Consider the following 24,247-nt stretch of genomic DNA (forward strand, 5'->3'; position numbering starts at 1 on the left):
TCTATAAATAAAGACTAATAACATCAGTTCCTCAGTAATACAGAACTTAATTTGCATTCTTAAGTGAAAAAGGGATGTGCTCACAGTTCAGGAAGATATTCTATGTGTTAGCATACATCAATAAAACAACAAAAAGACACTTAAAGAACTGAGTTCCATACCAGTGAAGGTGAAATGGCTACAGAAGCTTTAGGGCTAGGACTGCTGTCCTTGAACACAATGAAGTCATCATTGTCCTCAGTTTTAAAACTCTCTGTTTCTTGTTTGGAGCTTAAAAAGAAAAAAATGATTAGTACATCTAAAAAATGACAGATTAATGATTACTTGTATACTCACACATATTTCTATTTGTGACAGCCCAAAATCTAAAAATTTGAATCACACTTTTGTTTAAGTGGATAGTTTTATCTGCAAAAGCATTCATTGTAAATATGACTCTCTTTCAGGATTGTGTTATATTGTCAATGTAAATTATTTTCAGATGTTTTCTCCTTGAAATGGTGCTATATAAAATGTATTTTGCATTTAAATAATTCTAGATATAAAATATTAGAATGTATAAAAGATTAATATGTAAATTGCAATGCAGATAAACTTAACATGGAAAACCTGCTTAAAAAATACTTTCAGTATTTAGGGCACTGTCACAATTTTTGCTGTAATATTTTCAAACATGGAAACCTTTTAACCTACCATTTATGATAAACATACTCATACAGTAGTTCTTTTATACAATTCCAAAGAATAAAATTGCACAGAATAATTAAAAGCTGACATTAATTTCAAGTTTTTTTTGATGTGTCTCATCTCATCTTGATGAGAGGCACAGTGGCTGACTGCATTAAATAGTACTGCCTATGTTCCTTGGATTTTTAATCTTAACAGTTGTAGGGTTTTAGCTGTATATTGTATAACGTTCTTTTTTTATTAAGAGGTTAGATATAGCTATATTACTAGTAAGATTGCTTACATGAATTTCAAATCTTGCAGCACTTTTCCCAATTATATTAGTTATCTGATCACTAAGGATATAGCCAGTGTGAATAGTGTAACATTTATTTCCTTTGTACTGTACAATATACACATAAGGAAGTACATTACCAGCCAGAAATATTCTTGATTTTGATATACACAGATACCATTTTTAACCAAGATACCATTAAACTTATTTCAAAATAAAGCCAAGACATCACAAGCATTGCTAATGTCATCACTGCTTGAAATGACCAATTTATAATTTATTATTCACATGGGACTGCAAAGCCTCAATTTCAGCAGCCATTCCTTCAGTATCCTAACAGTAAACTCTCTTTGCTGATCCTTAATTAATTATATATAAATGCTATTTGGTTATTAGAGAAATATTTGTAATTGCATTAGCACTACTGAAACTTGTTATAGGGTTCGCTTGGGTTCCAAGGCCAAAATGAAACGGCTTTCCCAAGAAACATGTCAGACTATTGTGTTTTTGCACAATGATGGTTATTCCATGCGACAGATGGCAAGAAACTAAAGATGTCATACAAAGGTGTCTATTACTGTCTTGACAGAAGAGGGCAAAATGGATTTACCAATACAGAGAAAGGGAAGGCCTGGATACATAACTGCATAAGAGGATAAGGAGCTCAGCGTGTTTAATACGACTTACAGGTCCTCAGTTGGCTTCTTCCTTAAATAAACCTTAAATATCAGTGTTGTCTGAAACAGATGATTCTGGAATACTGGCCATAATACACTTTTTCCAATCATCTTCATTCCATACTTTAATCTTACATTGGCCAGTTTCAGATCTGGCCCTTTCTTTGAAACTCTGCCTCTGAGGCCAGCATCCCAGTCATATTTTTAAATCAATTTAATAGTATCTTTATAAAAAAACTGATCAATTTCTATCAAAAACACAAACATTTTTGGGTGCTTTGCCTCATCAATTTCTTATTATATTGTTTAGATTCAAAAATGGAATACTTTAACGTTTTCCTACCCTACTTAATTACTATTCCCTTTTTCAGTTTTTGCACTCAGTCTGTGAATTCAGAACTTGTAGTAAGGCAAATTTTGGTGTTAAATATTTTTATGACCTAGCACCACCACAGAATATTACTTGCCTGTTTCTAAGGGCTGTGAGTATTCAGAGGTTTATTACTTTCAGGATCTGTAAACTGATTTTTCCTCCCCCTCTTCTTTTCACAAATGACATAGCTTAATGAATTTTATATAACCACACAGTAACTTCACCACTATTAGAGATCTTGGGAGCCTATTTAAGGGAAAAACAGACTAACTAACTAACTGTATTAAGTATACCTTGATCAAAAAACTGAAGCCTTTCCATTAGGTAGTGAATCCCATGCACTAAGTAATGCCATAGGAAATAAGAAAAGTGCATGCAGGAAGGAAAACAGGGCATGGTTTTTCACAGGAATTGTTGCAGTGTTCTAGAATAGAACACCAAGCCCACTAATTTAAACATAAATCTTGACCATTTTTTTAAAAGTATATGGGGTATTACGGTGAATAATCTATTAGCTAACAAAATGAGTGTAATGAATTAATTTGTCTCCTTTAGTTTGACTTTTATATCAGTGACAGCACATGTAAACATAATGCTATTTTACTGGTGGAGAAATGTGTAATCTGCATTAATTTCTCCCATTTTCCCCTAAGATTTTCAATTGGATTGAAAGTTTGTTAAGACAAATTGACTGCCAGATTAAGTTGCTCACTGCAGTGCTTTCCTAACCTCATGACATGGAATATTATCATGCTGTAATCATTTGGAGATAGGTGTAGAGATGTCACTCAAAGATGCAACAGAACAAAACTCTTGCTCAGCTTACTCATAGTATTCAATTTTTATTTTCTATATACACATAAATTGAATTCATCAAAAGTCTGCTGTTGGGACAGTTTTTGCTTTGCTGTGTCACCCTGTTTAATATCCCAGTCTCTCAGTTTTTAATGTGCTATCATTTTATGTGTCCATTAACAAGCAATGTTACCTACCCCTAAACTGGACAAAACACATGATCAGATGGCTCCCATCTGGTTATTTTAGTTTGTAACAACTACGTAACAAACTGTAGTCAACCCACAGCAGCATACCTTATAGAGTCAAAGCATTAAAAACTTTAAGCTGGTCTTATAGCAAAGTGTAAACTGACATGCTGATAGGTAAGTGTGCTTATAAAGTTCTGCAACAGCCAAAGCGGAAATCCCCAGAGTGTGTGAAGTCACATCATAAGTTGTCCTTCTTTTATAAACAAATTGATCTGGAGTTATAGAAAGAACTTATTAACAGGGCATGAGACAAAAAAGTGGTCTTCCAGGAAAGAACTGTTGATTGGGTTACAGAAGCTTGTTACTATTTCCTTTAATTTCCTCATTTGAACTAGAGAACTAAAAGTGTGGTGGAGTAATTACGTAATAGACTTAGTTCTTTCATTTTTATGTTTAAAATCACATATTTTAAGTGTTCATACTTAGGAATGGAAGTTGGGCAGTTGTCAATTTAGAGTTAATTAAATGTACAGTATTATGTCTTTTTGACAACCACAGCACACCCAACCTACCTGGAGAGGGGTCTCTCTTTGAACTGCCTTTCCCAAGGTTTCTTCCATTTTTCCTTGTCTTCTTAAAGAGAAGGCTGGGGGGCTGTCAAGGGGCAGGGCCTGTTAAAGCCCACTGCGGCACTTCTTGTGTGATTTTGGGCTATACAAAAATAAACTGTATTGTGTATTACATTGTATTATATTACATTACTTTTGACTTTTAAGTCAGGTCAGGTCAGGTCAGGTTGGGGAGAATTCACTAGTACAGTGCGATCAGGCACTCACCACACCATGAAACAGCTTGGGATCCCAGCTGGTAACCCCCCAAAGGCAGACACGCATTCCAGTCCCACCCTCTGGAAATGACCGTCAATCTGCCGCAGCTAGGTGTTTGAGGATCCTGCGAGTCAGATCACCCTCTAGTAATTGCTCCACATGGCTATAGTGCTCTGATGCTGGTGCTCTTTCACAATGCAGGTAATGTCCTTCATTCAAGACTTCATTGTGTCATTCAACACAAAGTCAGAACAGCGGTACCCAATGACAGAACCAATTAAGCTACAGAAACATCTCAAGGATGATCAGGGGAAACAGGATGCACCTGAGCTCAATTTTGAGCTTCACTACAAAGGCTGTGAATACTTATGTACATGTGCTTTATCAGTTTTTTCATTTTTAATAAATTTGCAAAAACCTTAAGTAAACGTTTTTCACGTTGTCATTATGGGGTGTTGTGTGCAGAATTCTGAGGAAAAAAATGAATTTAATCCATTTTGGAATAAGGCTGTAACATAACAAAATGTGGAAAAAGTGATGCGCTGTGAATACTTTCTGGATGCACTGTACATTGTTTTTTCAATAAGATATAAAAACTTGCATGTTATAATATGTGATTGCCCTACTGGCATTGCTCTATATAATGAACTAGGGGGCTCTGCCCCCTGCTCGCTTCGCTCGCCAACCCCTGGTGTTGTGAATTTACAAAGAGCGTGATGTATGAATGAGATATAGCATAGTGTGAAGGTGTAGATGACGCATATAGGAAGCAAATAAAGTTGTCCATGTCCAAAAACGGGCTCAGAGAGGTAGATGCTAACTTTGTCTATGGTTTGTCCTTGTGATTTGTTGATGGTCATGGTCAAGACAGGTCTAATGGGGAACTGTCGCCGTTTAAGTGTAAAAGGTAATTCCAGGTCAGAAGTTGTAAGGTAATTGTAGGAATTAGAACAGTATTGTTAGCATGTGATTCTGTAAGAAGTTTTGCTTTAATAACATTGTGTGGCATGGTGTTGACGACTAAACGTGTACCATTGCATAAACCTTGTTTAGTGTTAAGGTTTCTTAATAGCATGATTATTGTTCCATTTTTAAGGCTAAGATTGTGTTGTGGTAATCCGGCTGGGTTAATAGTGTTCAAATATTCTAAGGGGAAATTAAGATGGTCATTGTCGTCATCAGAGTCAACTTTGTCAGAGCTTAGAAAGAGCTGTGCCACTCCAGGAAGTAATGAAATGACCTGGTTATTAATGTGATCAACATTAATATTTTTTGGACAGAATATAGTTCGTTGTGTTAAAAGGGGTATTTGGTGTAATGAGATTGTTGTTCCAAATATCTCCGTAACTCTTTTGAAAGCAATGCGAATTGTCTGCGTATTTTAAGGTGGAGTGAAGAATAGCCGAGCGCATGACATGTGAAACAATAGCTAAGCAGTGTGTAAAATCTCCTCCTAATAAAAGTACCTTTCCTCCAAAGGGAATATTATTAATCATCAACGTTTGTAGAAGTTTATCAATGGTGTTGAGTAAGTGAGTGGATGCCATTAGATGCAAAAGCAAATGAACCATTGTAGGATGAAATGCAGTTCATAAAGTTTTTACTTTCAGGTACCTCGTCAGTTAGAAGCTTCTGTAGATATGTAGGATTTGAATGTAAAGGAGGCGGTCAAATTTGACCCTTTTGACAATAACGTGTAAATTCATTACTTGTATTGCCAGTTGTTTCTTCAGGGAAGTTAAGTGAATGACAATGATTGCAAATGACATTCATTAATCCCAATGAATTTTCATGAATAGTGGACTCATTATTGAACACGTTGTCAGCAAACTGGCGCAATCGTTTAGCCGGTGTCTGTCGTTGATGTCCTTGATGTGAATGTTTTGTCTGTGCCGTTTGAGAGGCGCGTCGTTGTATGTGCAGGAATTGGGACGTGCTATTCTTTTGCCGTAATCGATTTGCCTGTGCTGTGTGAGAAGCCCGTTGCAGTTTACGGTGGTCATTGTTTGTATTGAGCCTTGCCTGTTTTTGTATGTCGGTTAGTTGACCGACATGTATTGTTTTTTTTCATGCGGGTTTGTGTGTTTGGTCCCGTCACTCGAGCCGTATCGTTTTGTACCCGTGAGCGTGAATTCATGACTTGTTTGTTCTTCAGCGTTAGAAATATGGATAAGTAATAAGGAGGATCGTACTCACTGTTAATATTGAGCCTTTTCTGTGGTTGAACGGTTAATAGTGCATCAGTGTAATGAGATCGACCTATGCTGCATAATTTGAATGTGTTCAGATGACGTATATTTAATACGGACGGTTCGTTCAGTAATGGGGCTTTGTGTCTCATTTCTTATTTATGTTAGTGTGGTCGTGGGTCCGAGCTGTGCCACTCCAGGAAGTAATGAAATGACCTGGTTATTAATGTGATCAACATTAATATTTTTTGGACAGAATATAGTTCGTTGTGTTAAAAGGGGTATTTGGTGTAATGAGATTGTTGTTCCAAATATCTCCGTAACTCTTTTGAAAGCAATGTGAATTGTCTGCGTATTTTCAGGTGGACTGAAGAATAGCCGAGCACATGACATGTGAAACAATAGCTAAGCAGTGTGTAAAATCTCCTCCTAATAAAAGTACCTTTCCTCCAAAGGGAATATTATTAATCATCAACGTTTATAGAAGTTTATCAATGGTGTTGAGTAAGTGAATGGATGCCATTAGATGCAAAAGCAAATGAACTATTGTAGGATGTAATGCAGTTCATAAAGTTTTTACTTTCAGGTACCTCGTCAGTTAGAAGTTTCTGTAGATATGTAGGATATGAATGTAAAGGAGGCAGTCAAATTTGACCCTTTTGACAATAACGTGTAAATTCATTATTTGTATTGCCAGTTGTTTCTTCAGTGAAGTTAAGTGAATGACAATGATTGCAAATGACATTCATTAATCCCAATGAATTTTCATGAATAGTGGACTCATTATTGAATGTGTTGTCAGCTAACTGGCGCAATCCTTTAGCAGGTGTCTGTCGTTGATGTCCTTGATGTGAATGTTTTGTCTGTGCCGTTTGAGAGGCGCGTCGTTGTATGTGCAGGAATTGGGACGTGCTATTCTTTTGCCGTAATCGATTTGCCTGTGCTGTGTGAGAAGCCCGTTGCAGTTTACGGCGGTCATTGTTTGTATTGAGCCTTGCCCGTTTTTGTATGTCGGTTAGTCGACCGACATGTATTGTTTTTTTCATGCGGGTTCGTGTGTTTGGTCCCGTCACTCGAGCCGTATCGTTTTGTACCCGTGAGCGTGAATTCATGACTTGTTTGTTCTTCAGCGTTATAAATATGGATAAGTAATAAGGAGGATCGCACTCACTGTTAATATGGAGCCTTTTCTGTGGTTGAACGGTTAATAGTGCATCAGTGTAATGAGATCGACCTATGCTGCATAATTTGAATGTGTTCAGATGACGTATATTTAATACGGACGGTTCGTTTAGTAATGGTGCTTTGTGTCTCATTTCTTATTTATGTTAATGTGGTCGTGGGTCCGAATCCTGCTTTTTGTGTATGTTTCGTGTGCTATGTCCGTAGTCTGTCCCGTTTTGTGTCCAATGGGTTTGTGTGGCGCTCGCGTCTGACTTCTTTTTTTTTTTGTGCTAGGGGGCGTTGCCTCATTTGTGTGTCGTGGGTCTCAATTCTCTTCTTTGTGTGTGTTTCGTTTCGCGTCTGACTCCTTTTTTCTGTGTGCTATGGGCGCCTCATTTCTTATTTTACATTGCTTTGCATCCGGTTTCCGTTGCTTCGAAGGGGGATTTTGTGGAGGCACTTGCGCAGTACGTCTTTTGCGGCTACGGCCCATGGCCGGATGTCCCTGCGTCCATCCGGTTTACCATTCTCGGTTAGTAATATGGATAATAACAAAAACACAAGTAGTCTTATTTTTTTTCAAAGACCCTAACCTTTCTTCAGACTCACAGTAAATCTTGCCCCTCTACTGGTGCTATTCAATCCTATCCTAGGGGCATTTCTAGCCAAACCTGGAAATGACTTTCTTCATCAGTAGTGGCTCTTTGTTGTATTTTAAGTTGACATCACAAACTTTAGGAAGTGTCCTTACTAAATAATTAAGAGCAAAGGGGGTACTTTTTTAATCAATAGAAAATATTATTTTGTTTCTTGGAGAAAAACGGATTGTAATAATAATGTGATGTTTAATTAAATCACCTAGCAATTTAATAAAAAATTCTGCTTACCATGAATCTGTAGAAGAAGATAAACTGCTGCTATGGGTTTCAGAAGACTGAAAAATAAAAAAAATACTCTTTAAAATTAAGACCCTAACCACAGATCAAATGATTAAAGAAAGTCATTCAATATGCTTGGGGTTCAGCTGTGTAAACTGTTAATAGACAAAAGTTGTTCTATATACACTCAAGTCTGTACCATAAAACAGGTGGCTAAAACAAGTACAGAAGTTCTAATATCTTAAAGCTTGGTGTAGTACTCTGCTTTTGATATGCTTTCTTCACCCCACTGACCATCTGACCCTAGTACAATTGCTTATTTGATTATTGTTTTTTTGCCAGTGTATTGAAATTGAATATGATTGCCCATTGCAAGCTACACAATTAAAACACACCTCTGATGTTAAATTATATGCCTAATGACGTCCCAGTACTTGCCAAAAAAATACTTGCTACACTAGCCACACAATGTTGGAATGACACAAAAGCCACTGTACCATTAATATTTTTTTCTTCACTCCACTCACCACTAAAGCATCCAATGACCCTGATGCAATTCTTTGTTATTTGTTTTACAATGATCTGTATAGAATCATCAGTACAGCAGAGTAGTACTGAGAATTATTAAAAAAAACATGCATATTGGAGAGTTTTTGCAAAGTAAAAACAAACACTTTTTTAAATATTGTATTTTGTTCCTTATTTTGTACTTTTATGCATATTGGAGAGTTTTTGCAAAGTAAAAACAAACACTTTTTTAAATATTGTATTTTGTTCCTTATTTTGTACTTTTATGAGTGACTGTTCAACAATAATATTTTCTCAAGGTACATAGTCCTTTCGGGCAGCATGGTGGTCCAGTGGTAGTGCTGCTGCCTTGCAGTAAGGAGACCTGGGTTCGCTTCCCGGGTCCTCCCTGCGTGGAGTTTGCATGTTCTCCCCGTGTCTGTGTGGGTTTCCTCCAAGTGCTCCGGTTTCCTCCCACAGTCCAAAGACATGCAGGTTAGGTGCATTGGCGATCCTAAATTGTGTGTGCCCTGCGGTGAGCTGCCACTCTGCCCAGGATTTGTTCCTGCCTTGCACCCTGTGTTGGCTGGGATTGGCTCCAGCTGACCCCCATGACCCTGTGTTATAATATAGCGGGTTGGACAATGACTGACTGACTGACATAGTCCTATCTCAAAGTTGTTCACAACTTTTAACTTCAGCTTACAATTACAAAACCAGCGTGAGCATGTAAACGGTAGGAGAGCAAGTGGTGTTGTTGCTTTTACAGTTTATATCCAGTACATTCAGACTGGACATAAGCAAACAAAATGCATTTATCCATACTCTGCATAGATTGCTTAGTTGTAACAGTTTTTATATTTCTTGATTGATAGGCTCCAGCTCAATGCAACCATGGAATAAATTAAAAGGTTTTAATAAAGATAAGGAAGGAATAGTTGGAAGGAACTATTCAGAATCATTAATGTAGACTTGAATTCACATACAGAGTTAGCATAAAATATTCAAATGTATTGAATGGTTTTTAATTATTAATGATACTGCTACATAAACTATAATGTGAGCAGAACTCCTGTAACAACAATATTTTTTTTATGACAAGATACACTTGAAATATGCCAATGTGACAAAGAGATGATGAATGTTAAATTACCTTAGGTGAAGAGCAACATTCTGTCAGAGCCAACTTTGCTGCCTTTTGCTTTGCATCTTTACTGGTCTTTCCCTTTGCTTCAGAAAACTGTTTTCCATTAATTGTAACATAGCAAGAAAATCTAGGCATTAGAAAATATGTAAAAGTTAGTTGTGTTTAAATGCATTTATTAGAACATTATGACAATATGCTGTGCTACCAAAACCCGAAAACATGACAATGCTGTGGTTCTTAATTTATACTACAATATATAATTGTTAGGTTTTATTGCTAAGCATATTTTAGACATAAAAAAGAAAAATTTCACTATGTGAGAATATGCAGACCAAGGGTGACTATAGTCTTAGTCAGCTGAGTATTCTTTTTTTAATATGGTTGTTAGCAAAAATATGACAGCATTATCTTTGTTTTGAAAAGATAAATAACATGCAGAATTACTAATCTTATATTAAGCACAAAATATAAAATGAAATGACATGATGGAAGAATTCACATGTTTGTAGAATTCCTGAGTCTACAGAGGCATCAACTAAATGCAGAATATAATTCATGTCACTGTAAGGACTGTTAAATAGATATATTAGAGAAATGTTTGAAATTTCATGAATGTGTCTGGATTTTAAATAGCTAACTGCTTTTGAAATTGCAAAGCACTTTAATGAAAAATTTATAAAATGGAATTTACAGGGTGGTCATAAAACATAGATTTTAAAAATGAAAAACAGATCATACAGTCTAACCTATCTACTTTTGAAAAACTATCAAAAGACACCTGTTTCAAAAATTCACTATTCCAAAAAAATTAAACACTACATACAATGCATCCGGAAAGTATTCACACGCATCACTTTTTCCACATTTTGTTATGTTACAGCCTTATTACAAAATGGATTAAATTCATTTTTTCCCTCAGAATTCTACACACAATACCCCATAATGACAACATGAAAAAAGTTTACTTGAGGTTTTTGCAAATTTATTAAAAATAAAAAAACTGAGAAATCACATGTACATAAGTATTCACAGCCTTTACTCAATACTTTGTCACCTTTGGCAACAATTACAGCCTCAAGTCTTTTTGAATATGATGCCACAAACTTGGCACACCTATCCTTGGACAGTTTCGCCCATTCCTCTTTGCAGCACCTCTCAAGCTCCACCAGGTTGTATGGGAAGCGTCGGTGCACAGCCATTTTAAGATCTCTCCAGAGATGTTCAATCGGATTCAAGTCTGGGGCACTCAAGGACATTCACAGAGTTGTCCTAAAGCCACTCCTTTGATATCTTGGCTGTGTGCTTAGGGTCGTTGTCCTGCTGAAAGATGAACCGTCGCCCCAGTCTGAGGTCAAGAGCGCTCTGGAGCAGGTTTTCATCCAGGATGTCTCTGTACATTGCTGCAGTCATATTTCCCTTTATCCTGACTAGTCTCCCAGTCCCTGCTGCTGAAAAACATCCCCACAGCATGATGCTGCCACCACCATGCTTCACTGTAGGGATGGTATTGGCCTGGTGATGAGCGGTGCCTGGTTTCCTCCAAACATGACGCCTGGCATTCATACCAAAGAGTTCAATCTTTGTCTCATCAGACCTGAGAATTTTCTTTCTCATGGTCTGAGAGTCCTTCAGGTGCCTTTTGGCAAACTCCAGGAGGGCTGCCATGTGCCTTTTACTAAGGAGTGGCTTCCGTCTGGCCACTCTATCATACAGTTCTGATTGGTGGATTTCTGCAGAGATGGTTGTCCTTCTGGAAGGTTCTCCTCTCTCCACAGAGGACCTCTGGAGCCCTGACAAAGTGACCATCAGGTTCTTGGTCACCTTCCTGACTAAGGCCCTTCACCCCCCAATAGCTCAGTTTAGATGGCCGGCCAGCTCTAGGAAGAGTCCTGGTGGTTTCAAACTTCTTCCACTTACGGATGATGGAGGTCACTGTGCTCATTGGGACCTTCAAAGCAGCAGAAATTTTTCTGTAACCTTCCCCAGATTTGTGCCTTGAGACAATCCTGTCTCAGAGGTCTACAGACAATTCCTTTGACTTCATGCTTGGTTTGTGCTCTGACATGAACTGTCAACTGTGGGACCTTATATAGACAGGTGTGTGCCTTTCCAAATCATGTCCAATCAATTGAATTTACCACAGGTGCATTCCAATTAAGCTGCAGAAACATCTCAAGGATGATCAGGGGAAAACAGGATGCACCTGAGCTCAATTTTGAGCTTCATGGCAAAGGCTGTGAATACTTATGTACATGTGATTTCTCACTTTTTTTATTTTTAATAAATTTGCAAAAATCTCAAGTAAACTTTTTTCACGTTGTTATTATGGGGTGTTGTGTATAGAATTCTGAGGAAAAAAATTAATATAATCCATTTTGGAATAAGGCTGTAACATAACAAAATGTGGAAAAAGTGTTGCGCTGTGAATACTTTCCGGATGCACTGTATGTTTTAATCAGTAATGTCAGGAACGAGATATTCACCATACTATTGTGTTAATTCAGCATAAACTTCTTAAATGTTGTAAAGTACGGATCACAAGTGCCTCCTAATGATTACGTTTACTGGAAGCTCATTTACAGATTAAACACTTTGTTTTTGGAACTGAAGTGCATGTTTAAAGCTGTTATAACTCTTCAAATTATGCTGAATTTGAAAACAGATTTCAGAATATGATTGGGGGGGGGGGGGGCGGAAAAGAAATGCTTGATACAACTGTGCTTTAATGTGATTTTTTTACGTTGCACAGTAAACAGTAAGAATCATTTAATAATCAGTGATCAATATTTCACTTTGAATTATGCTTTATTAGGCTTTGTAAAAATATTTTTATTTAGCTCCATATTCATAGTACATATAGGTTTTACATTTATACACATGCATATTCTAAAAATCATGATAACTAAGAGTGCCAAAGAACTGTGTGCTGGACAATTCAGAGACTTGTGTTTTTATTATATACTGTTGTAGTTTTAATTACCTGTGCAGCCTGTTTACAGGATTACTGCTTATGAGTAAGAAAACCTTTTAAATATCAGGGCAAGTTTTCTAGATTTGACTTTTTAGCCTGTTAAATATGGAGCTGCTATGGTCAGTTATCTATAACCAACGTAACCTACAGCAGCTAAAGAGAGGTTGAAAAATGGGGACACAGAGTGGAAGTACTCAAGTGACAACAAAATGTTATGTCAGGTGGCCTCCTCTGCTCAGTTTTTTTTTTCTGCAGGATAACAAAATATATAATGGAAAGGAAGACTGGCTTCACAGAGACAGGGAGAGAATATGACATTATTAGCTGCTACAGTACATTTGAAGTAACCACTTACTAAAATGGCAAAAATAGCACAGCATGTTTTCTAGTCATCCTTAACAATCCATTATGATACTTTTAATATCGCTAGTTGTGCTACCCATCTAAGATGGGTTGAAATCTAAGTAATCGACATAGACCTCAGTGTTAACATTTGCAATTCACCATACAATGGACATGTCTCTGTTATATACTATTTGCCATGGAATTCATAAAAGCAACATTAATGTTTGTGATGCTCCATCTATTGGAATGACAGAGACTTAGCAACTGGATGGACACACAGGTATACAGACATACATTTATTCTTTTATTAAGATTTTTATTTTTATAAAGATAGATAAGAGAAAAAATAGTACACTGAGAACTGATTTATACTTTTGGTTAGAGATCTTGTGGGAACAGTAGGGGTTTGCAGATCTTTCTGAGTTTTGTCACTTTAGTTGTTACTGAAGGCACAAGTCTCCTTTATGTTTTATTGAATCCTTTTAAATTTTTAAGTGACAATACTCATTAAATAATTAATTTATAAGATAATCATGATTAGTTAAAGTAACACAAAATCGGTAATTATATAAATCAGTAAGTAAAACGTTTGATGTTATTAGTTGACGTGTTTGTCCAGCATTCAATGTATTGTCTACACTTGTGTGCAGTCAGTACTGTATCTGGGTAGATGGCAAACTGTGAGGCACAGAATAATAAAGCTGTGCTGCTGTACCTTGTTTGCTTGTAGTGCCAGAGCCAAACGCCATGAATAAATATTTACTTTTATGGCGTTACCCTAGGAAAACCAGACTCTAAACCTCACCAAGGAAAAACAATGAGGGCCATGGACAGTGACCTACAATTTTACTTACTCTGGATCATGTGGAGGTCCACTTTTAATTAACTTAAAATCATGCACCCAGCTATTTTTCTGGCACATTTCATTCAATTTTCCAATATGGTTTGCATCACAACTGGTGTCATCATCTTGACTGAAAACCTGCACACCAACATGAAGTTAACATTATTCACCTAGTACATGTTAGAGTAATTTTTTTCTATGAAAATTTAAATTAGAAAACAATGAAATGCCCTTCAGTTATTAGCAATGATTAGATTTGCTTTTTAACTAAATAATAATACACATGCAAAACATTAAATAAAATCAACATTTTATTTTTCAACACAAAACTATACATTTATTTGCATTTAATTTTATAGTAATACAGGGTATTTCTAAATTTAATCAACACCTTAATGGTAACTCATTCCACATGCCAAGCTTGTCAAAGCATTTTGCTTTGGAATATAACAAGATGAACACCACTCTTGATGTGTCTGTATATGTTTGACAGCTACCTTTAAACCTTATATTTTACCTTTCATATTTACCTTCTGCATTAATTTATTGAACATTCATCTACTAATAAAAGCACATTGCAACATATTAAACTAGTGAAAGTAGACTGATTTACCATAAACAACTAAAGCTGTACAAATGTCCAAATTTAAAATAGTTTTTTTTAATGCTTCTGCATTTAAATTATTACACTCACCTCACGCTTCATGCCCAGAGCAGATCAGCACAAACTACAGCATGGCATGTTGCCTTTGAATTGGTAAATATTCACATGTCCTGCCGCATTTTACTTTTGACAAGAAGAAGCTTTGCCAACACACCGACATGGCGTAAGTTAAAGCCTCATATAGTTTCAGATTCTTTTTAAATAATAAGGGAACCGGATTCTTGGGAAGTTTAATTCTTTTCTCTCATCTGTTAGTTTAACTTTACTGATTTGTATTAGCTCTGCCAAAATAGATTGATTTCAAACTATTCAAACTATGAATTAATTCAAAAGTACTATTAGAATACTAATAAAGAGGTGGAGCTACTCAATTTTAAAAGGTTTATGTTTTCTTTTTTATTATGCAATTGTTCTAACTTCTCTTTTCATTTATAAAGGTTTAGTTTTATACAAAAAATATCTCAAGTTTATCTGGCAATTGCTACTGCACAGTGTGCAAAATCTTAACTGGTACAATCAACTGAAATTATGAAAAAAATACATTCTTTCCCTCTTGTTCCTATGCAATTCCCAAATATTTCATTAAACTGTTACTTTATTTTACAAAAATAATATGTTCTGTTAAAGATTTGCAAATGGAATCTACTGGATTCTATGGTGGGTTGGCACCCTGCCCAGGATCGGTTCCCGCCTTGTGCCCTGTGTTGGCTGGGATTGGCTCCAGCACACCCCCGTGACCCTGTGTTCAGATTCAGCGTGTTGGAAAATGGATGGATCTACTGGATTTATCAGCGTCTAATGATCACAATTTGCTTGGCTAATGCCAGATTAAAGAACGTATTTTCTTGTATATTTCAGTATGCGTATATAAGTTGGGGACACAATAAAATATTGTTTCTGTCCTCTAGCCTGCTAGTTCTCAACTTTTTTGAAATATGAAAAACAAACAAAGGCTTTTAATGTAAATAATGCTGGTTTGTTTTCTCGTTGTGCACATGTCTGCACTTGTACTAATCGTGCAAATATTACAGAAAAAAACAAATTAAAAAGTGGTCCTTTACATCTTTCCCATTCTGATTTATTGATTATTTATATATACAGTAATCCCTCGCTATATCGCGCTTCGCCTTTCGCAGATTTTATATGTAAGCATATTTAAATATATATCGCGGATTTTTTGCTGGTTCGTGGATTTCTGAGGACAATGGGTCTTTTAATTTCTGGTACATGCTTCCTCAGTTGGTTTGCCCAGTTGATTTCATACAAGGGACTCTATTGGCAGATGGCTGAGAAGCTACCCAGCTTACTTTTCTCTCTCTCTTGCGCTGACTATCTGTGATCCTGACGTAGGGGGTGTGAGCAGGGGGGCTGTTCGCACACCTAGACAATACGGACGCTCGTCTAAAAATGCTGAAAGATTATTTTCACGTTGCTACCTTCTGTGTGCAGCTTTTAAGTATGCTGCACGGTGCTTCGCATACTTAAAAGCTCAAAGGGCACGTATTGATTTTTGACTTTGTTTTTCTCTCTCTCTCTCTCCCAGCTCCTGACGGAGGGGGTGTGAGCTGCCGCCTTCAACAGCTTTGTACCGCAAGCCAAACAGCCCTATTGATTTGTTTGCTTTCCTCTCTGTTTCCTTTGAAGAGGAAGATATGTTGCATTCTTTTAATTGTGAGACAGAACTGTCATCTCTGTCTTGTCATGGAGCACAGTTTAAACTTTTGAAAAAGAGACAAATGTTTGTTTGCAGTGTTTGAATAACGTTCCTGTCTCTCTACAACCACCTGTGTTTCTGCGCAAACCTGTGACCCAAGCATGACAATATAAAAATAACCATATAAACATATGGTTTCTACTTCGCGGATTTTCTTATTTCGCGGGTGGCTCTGGAACGCAACCCCCGCGATGGAGGAGGGATTACTGTAGAATAAATAATTTTAAAACAAGTTAGAATTTACGTGTGGCATAATATTCATTTGCACTCAGAGGTTAATGGAAAGTTTGAAGCATTTCACATTTTTTTAGTTTCTTCATAGATTTTTGTAAATTAAATAATTTTGTAACAATGAGTCATAGTCAATAACAACAGCAATAACAGATTTCAATTACATGCATTGGTAGACTATATTAAATGTGTTTTTTTATTATTTTTATTTAATTTATTAAAAGCAAGTAACATTCCATACAAATAAGTCAAACTTAACATAACTAAATTCACTTCAAAGCCCACCCAAGAAAAAGAAAGGAAGGTCAACAGCCAGAGTAAATCTTTTAAGAGCAGAAAAGAAGGAGGAGAATCCCGTTTACCAATATAAAAGCTTATTCTAAAATGTTATTGATTGGATCCTGTCAGGTTTAAAAAAAGTTTTGAATAGATCCACCAAGTGAGAATTTGATATTTTCCAATTTCAAATAGTGTATATCATCATTTACCCACTGACTTAAAAGAGATGGGCTAGAATTCATCCAGTTGAGCAAGATAAAGTCTAAGTGCTAGTAGTGTAATAAAGGCAATTATGGTTCGTTTGTCCTTCTTCACTTTAAGCTCATCTTGGAGTACACCAAACACAACTATTGAAGGATTAGGAGGGATTGTGAAACCACAGCTGTCCGAGAGGCATTTAAAAATTTTGGTTCAGAATGATGCTAATTTGGTGCATGCCCAAAACATATGGCTCAATGAAGCTGGAGCTCGATTGGTTCAGAGGATGGATCTTGCTCTGGAAACACTTTGGACAATTCTAAATGAGATAGATGTGCTCGATAAAAGATTTTAAGTTGAATAACTGTATGTATTGTGAATATGGAGCTAGAATGAATTCTGTACATTGCTGCCTTCCACTCCTTTTTGGACATTTAGAGTAAGAGATCCTTTTACCATTATACTTTACGATCGTTGAAAGTAAGGGTCTTCAAAATGTTTTAATATATTACAGAGATGCTGTCCGAGTCCTCAAGACTGATCAATATTTCTGCTCTAATAGAAATAGATGGGAGGTGAAGAAAATTGGGCAGATTTAGTTATTGTGTAGGAAACTCAAAGATAAAAGCTTCTCTACCTTGAAGTGCTTCCTACATTGGTACCAGATTCTGAGTGAATGAAGGACAATTAAGTTGTTAGTATATTCACTATAACTTGTATTTACTAGGGCACAAAGCAAGGAATACAAACTAGTACTGCACGACTTTATTTCTGTTGCGGACCAAGCCTTTGTGTTCATCTATTTGTGCCAATATCCAGGTTTTTATAGCTTGTATATTTGCTGCCCAATAATACAATTGAAAGTTAGGTAGAGCCATGACACCATTGTAGGGTCACTCTATGGATGCGTGGAGGTTTTGAATTCCAAATAAATGAGGTCATGATTGAACCTAATTTCTTTAAAAATTATTTGTTAATGTATATGGGGATGCTTTGAAACAGAAAAAGAAGCTTAGGAAGGATGTTCATCTTGATAGTGTAAATTAAATTCTCCCTGCTAAAATGAGATGGAAAGTAAACCATCTATGCATGTCCTGTTTAAGTTGTTCCATGCAGACAGCAAAATTTTGTTGAAAAAGAGCTTTATGTTTACTTGTGATGTTTATCCCTAGGCATTTAAACTGATCTTCTATGATAAAAGGGAAGGTGTACAATCTAATGCTATGTGCTAGAGAGTTCACTGGGAAAAGCACACTTTTATTCAAATTAATTTTGAATCCAGATATCTTTTGAAATACTGCTATTGCTATTAGGACTGCAGGCACAGTATTTTGTGTATCTGATATATACAATATTATATCATCTGCATATAGTGATATTTTCTGTTCAAGTCCTTCTCTGATAATCCACTTTATCTCATAAACATTTCAAAAGTAAACAGTCAATGGCGATTGCAAACAGCAGTGGTTACTGGGGCATCCTTGTCTAGTACCACGTTCTAGTTTGAAGTAGTCTGAAATAATGTTGTTAATACAAATTGAAGCTTCTGGACTGGTATAAAGTGGTTTGATCCATGCACATATGTTTGGGCCAAATTCAAATTTATGCTATGTAGTGAATAGGTAGTTCCATTCAACCATACTGAAAGCTTTTTCTGCATCTAGAGTTAAGAAGATCTCCAGGGTGTTAGACTGTATGGAAGAATAAACTATATTAAAACAGGAGTCAAAGATGGGAAGCTGTCTATCTTTAATGAATCCAATTTGGTCCTGTGATATTACCGAAGGAAGCACTTTCTCAGTCTAACTAGAACTTTGAAAAGTATATTAACATCATTATTCAGACATGAGATTGGTCTGTATCATGTACATTGTAATAAGTCCTTATTTTTCTTAAGAAAGACGGTAATTAATGCTTGGTGAAAAGTCTTTAGGTCAACGGTTACTGTCTCTAACTTCTGTAAATGTTGCTAATAAAAGGGGAGCTAATTGAATTGAATTTTCATAAAATTCGGCAGGGTTGCCATCAGGGCCTGCTGCTTTCCCATTCTGAAGTGAGTGTAGAGTGTCTAGTAATTCTAAGAGTGTTAGAGGTTTATCTAGTTCCTCTGCACTGAGAATATCTAGTTGTGGTATCTGTAATGCATCAAAAAACTCATCAGATTATGTCTCCTCTTCTTTAAACTGAGTAGAATATAAGGACATACCGTAGTCTCTAAATGTGTGCATTATATTTCTATGGTCAATGACTTCTTTCTGTGTCTGTGTTAGGGGAACCTGGACCAAGTACAAGCCACTGTTGCTACAGGGTGTGGCCAAAGAGATATGGTGAAAAGCATAAAAGAAGCAAGTGGCAGTTCTGAGTCTCAGACTATACTTCTCTGTTCTCTTTTATTCTCATTTACCCAAAAAAATATTTTATATATTATTATAACTGATTAGAAACCAATGTCCCAGGACTCTTTACTTTTCAAAGGAAGCAGGCAGTTCTATATCACCACACTGTGTGTGGATGAGATATTAATCAAAGCAGTCTGATTATTCAAAGCAGGTGACTCTTTTTCAAGACAGGTAAATATTTACAGTGCATCCGGAAAGTATTCACAGCGCATTACTTTTTCCACATTTTGCTATGTTACAGCCTTACTCCAAAATGGATTGAATTCATTTTTTTCCTCAGAATTCTACACACAACACCCCATAATGACACCGTGAAAAAAGTTTACTTGAGGTTTTTGCAAATTTATTAAAAATAAAAAAACTGAGACAAATGCAGTTTGTTTGGATATAAATTCTGTGAAGTTTTCGTCAGCTAGTAACAAGGGGTTAAGACACCAGCTGTGAGATGAGTATGTGGGGTATAATGATTTGAGCTCCATGATCAGAGGGGTGTGGTTGGAGATAACGACAGAGTTGTACTTGCAAGATTTGACCGTGGGCAAAAAATTGTTATCAATAAAGAAATAATCAATTCTTGAGTAGCAATGATGTACTGGTGAGAAGAAGAAATATGCTCTTGAGTTTGTATTTAGAAAACTCCAAGGGTCGGAGAAGTTATGATCAATTATAATTTAATGAGTGTTCACGTTAGGAATAGACGCCAGTACTTTTTGGACGAAGACTCTATCATCAACACTGGGTGCTTATACAGTTAGGTCCATAAATATTTGGACAGAGACAACTTTTTTCTAATTTTGGTTCTGTACATTACCACAATGAATTTTAAATGAAACAACTCAGATGCAGTTGAAATGCAGACTTTCAGCTTTAATTCAGTGGGGTGAACAAAATGATTGCATAAAAATGTGAGGCAACTAAAGTATTTTAGTGTCAAAATCTAGTTTGGTACATCCTGAGAAAGAAAGCAAGCACTGGTGAACTCAGCAACACAAAAATACCTGGACCTGGTTGATGAAACCAAGATCAACCTCTACCAGAATGATGACAAGAAAAAAGTATGGAGAAGGCGTGGAATAGCTCATTATCCAAAGCATACCACATCATCTGTAAAACACGGTGGAGGCAGTGTGATGGCTTGGGCGTGAATGGCTGCCAGTGGCACTGGGACACTAGTGTTTATTGATGATGTGACACAGGACAGAAGCAGCTGAATTAATTCTGAGGTGTTCAGAGACATACTTTCTGCTCAAATGAAGCTAAGTGCAGTCATATTGATTGGGTGGCGTTTCATGATACAGATGGACAATGACCCAAAACATACAGCCAAAGCAACCCAGGAGTTTATTAAAGCAAAGAAGTGGAAAATTCTTGAATGGCCAAGTCAGTCACCTGATCTTAACCCAATTGAGCATGCATTTCACTTGTTGAAGACTAAACTTCAGACAGAAAGGCCCACAAATAATCAGCATCTGAAAGCCGCTGCAGTAAAGGCCTGGCAGAGCATTAAAAAGGAGGAAACCCAGCATCTGGTGATGTCCATGAGTTCAAGACTTCAGGCTGTCATTGCCAGCAAAGGGTTTTCAACCAAGTATTAGAAATGAACATTTTATTTCCAGTTATTTCATTTGTCCAATTACTTTTGAGCCCCTGAAATGAAGGGATTGTGCTAAAAAAATGCTTTAGTTGCCTCACATTTTTATGCAATCGTTTTGTTCACCCCACTGAATTAAAGCTGAAAGTCTGCACTTCAACTGAATCTGAGTTGTTTCATTTAGAATTCATTGTGGTAATGTACAGAACCAAAATTAGAAAAAAGTTGTCTCTGTCCAAATATTTATGGACCCAACTGTATATTAATCAAAATCACTTTACAATTAAATAAATTACCCATAATAATCACATATTGCCCTTTAGAATCACACAAGTAAGCCCGCGATTCGCTAGCGAAACGGAAAACCTAGAATGGCAATCAGTTTCTGTTCCGTCCGATATGTGGATGGATGACATATCATGGAGGGCGGGTGCGTCTGGGGAAATGTCATTTAATCCAATAAGCATATCTGTACTAAAGTGGTTTCATTTTGTGGAGAAACGAGTCTGTTGCCTTCGCCGACACCAACTGCTTGAACAGGTTGTGTTGTTTGGGGGTAACCTACTGACTCTGGGAAGCCGCTGCGTCTGACTGTGGGGCGAGCGCCACAGCGCAATATGCGCCTCGGTGGGAAGCCACTGCGTGAAGACATATCATGGAGGGTATATGCGGTGGTGTGGGCAGTCGCGTCCGGGCGGCTGTACAACCTGGCGTGCACGCTTTACCTCAGGTGTAGTTCACAGGTCATAGTCTCGTTTCTTTTTTTGCTCTGTGGCGGGCTCGTTGCAGCGCGTTAGTGCACAGTGTGGACCTCTGTGGTTTCCGTACTGTAATACAACCTTCGAATCCTCTCGTTTCTTTTTTTGCTCTGTGGCGGGCTCGTTGAAGTGCGGCAGTGTGCTATTGTAATACTGTAATGTGATTGAAATATGCTGTGTAGTGTGGACGTTTGGGGTTTCCGTACTGTAATCCAACCTTCGAATCCTCTCGTTTCTTTTTTTGCTCTGTGGTGGGCTCGTTGCAGTGCGTTAGTGTGCAGTGTGGACCTCTGTGGTTTCCGTACTGTAATACAACCTTCGAATCCTCTCGTTTCTTTTTTTGCACTGTGGCGGGCCCGTTGCAGTGCGCGTGCGCCTCGATGTGCCCAGCGCCCAGCGTCCATATCCAGTTTACAACCTTCAGTTAGTAAGATGGATAGTATATCTGAAACTTGCAATGAAATCATTAAATATTAAGATTTCCACACCTCTAGTTGTCTTTGTATAGCTGGAGTGGAATATTTGGCCAGTCCAATCTCTTTGCAACCAAAACTGATCCTTGCTAATAAGTGGGTCTCCTGTAAAAACACTATCTTACCATTTAAATTTGTTATGCGAGAGAATATTTTCTCTCTCTTTAATTCACGATTGAGACCTTTGATATTCCAGTTTACAAAGTTCACTGTTTGGTCATAGAGACATTACTTTTGTTGACATTTTGTGGTCTTAAATTAAGATTATTACATAAGATAGCTTTAACCTTACTTTAACATGTAAAAAAATAGCTGAGAAGAAAACAATGTATAATTATGGCAAAAGACTTATTACGAATGGCCCAAATTGCAGGTAAGATCTTCTTTGCCTTGCCAGGACACGATGTGACTCATTATTGTATTTCAAAAAGTGTCGGATCAATTTTCTTAGTTCTTTTTCTGCTTCATCTGAAGAACTAAAAATGTAGAAAATGCCTTGAATATCCATTCTTAATTTAGCAGGGTACAACAGACTGTATCTGACTTCGGCTTTGCATAAGCGCTGTTTAATGCTGTAAAATGCGTCACGTTTAGCAAGTGTTCAGGGTGAGAAATCAGGAAAAATACAAATGCAGTTATTTCCAAATATAATCTTTATTTCAGTCTGAGAAGTGACACAAAATTTAACTTAGATTGTAATTTGTCAAAATGTACAAAAAAGCTTCTAGGTTTTGGGGCAATAAAAGTGACATGGTGAACCAGTATGAGTAATTGTAACCTGAAACATAAGGAAAGTATTAGTGGAAACTAAGTTTATTATACATTGGGCAGAGTGGGGTATAGCGGGTCCGCGTCTTCCGAAAAAAAGGTTGGTTTTTAAATCGGTATAGCCGTGCCGTTCTCCGTGGGCGTGATTGCATGACTGCGGGGAGTTAATGAGGTGATCGGAGCGAGTCGCACCTGCACGTGTGGTCGTTCTTGTTTGCCTCATTGGCTTCCTGCGGCATGTAATTAAGGCGCTGCGCCCACGCAGGCACCCGTCGGTGTGTGTATATATAGACAGAGTATATACGAGAGTAGGGATGATAAATCGCAGAGAGAAATCGTGGAGGATGCAAGGGAAGGAGAAAGGTTGATTGAGAGAGAAAAAGCGGATGCGGTAAAAAGTCGGAAAACGGCAATCAGGTGGTCACGATCCAGCCACCTGGAAGGTGGGGACGCCATGAGCTGGGGCTCCGCAAAGGAGCATTATGCTGATGCACGAAGGATCGAGGGAAGAGAGTTGACCTTGGCAGTCTGGCAGTGACATCCTGATGGAGGCCAAGACAGAGGTTAACTGAAGGAGCTTGTGGTTGTTGGTTCTCCACCGGCAGAAGGTGCAATGGGAGGAGGGCTGGAGAGTAAGGAGAGACTGCGTTTTAACTACTGCATATATTAACCTTGTGTTTTAATGGATTTATTTATTGGTGGTTTTTATCCTCACTGGACCTTTGTTTTATGGATTTATTTATGGAATTTTGGACACTGCACTTTTGCACTTTGTTTTGATTGTTTTAATAAAAGCACTTTTTCACCTTTGAATATATCCCCTGGCTTCATGTGAGATTTGTCCCCATTTGTCAGCTCATCTCGGTGACATTACTGACGGTGTTGGGTTCAGGGCTCCCCTAACGACGTTAGGAGCCTGAAGAGAACACGCATCGTCACACAGAGATATACAATTAACGTTAGGTATCATTATTGTAGGTCACTATAAGGTCATTTAAATTCTGTGTTTAATACTCATTTTTGGTATAAGCAACAAATAGTTTTTCTCAAACAGAAATAGGTCAAAAACTTAAATGCTGTTATTTTCCCCTAAAAAGCTGTATGAGAAACAGATTTTCAGCCAGGGCCTGTTGTAAATGTTGGACTTTTTCACATGAATGCATTTATCTTAATAAAAAACAAATCAGCTTCTGGGTTGAAAAACTGATTGGGTCACACAAAAAAATAAATACATAATTGCTTTTTGATGAACTGCAGACCTGTCCAGGGCTAGTTCAGGTCATGTGCCTAGTTTGGAATAAGC

General features: G+C 37.2%; 1 protein-coding gene across 5 annotated transcripts in view; it reads right to left on the bottom strand.

Moving 5' to 3' along the window:
- LOC114665731 (interferon-induced, double-stranded RNA-activated protein kinase-like) overlaps window positions 1-24,247 on the bottom strand; it is a 120,444-nt gene that overhangs the window by 47,114 nt on the left and 49,083 nt on the right. For all 5 annotated transcript variants that reach the window (XM_051919651.1, XM_051919650.1, XM_051919653.1 and 2 more), the window contains exons 9-12: window positions 13,880-14,007; window positions 9,716-9,836; window positions 8,065-8,111; window positions 162-270 (exon numbers count right to left, since the gene is read on the bottom strand). In XM_051919651.1, the coding sequence (XP_051775611.1) occupies window positions 162-270; window positions 8,065-8,111; window positions 9,716-9,836; window positions 13,880-14,007 (405 nt within the window). The remainder of the gene's footprint in view (window positions 1-161; window positions 271-8,064; window positions 8,112-9,715; window positions 9,837-13,879; window positions 14,008-24,247) is intronic.

The sequence above is a fragment of the Erpetoichthys calabaricus genome, chromosome 15 (genome assembly GCF_900747795.2).
Source record: "Erpetoichthys calabaricus chromosome 15, fErpCal1.3, whole genome shotgun sequence".
In the NCBI taxonomy this organism is placed as follows: domain Eukaryota; kingdom Metazoa; phylum Chordata; class Cladistia; order Polypteriformes; family Polypteridae; genus Erpetoichthys; species Erpetoichthys calabaricus.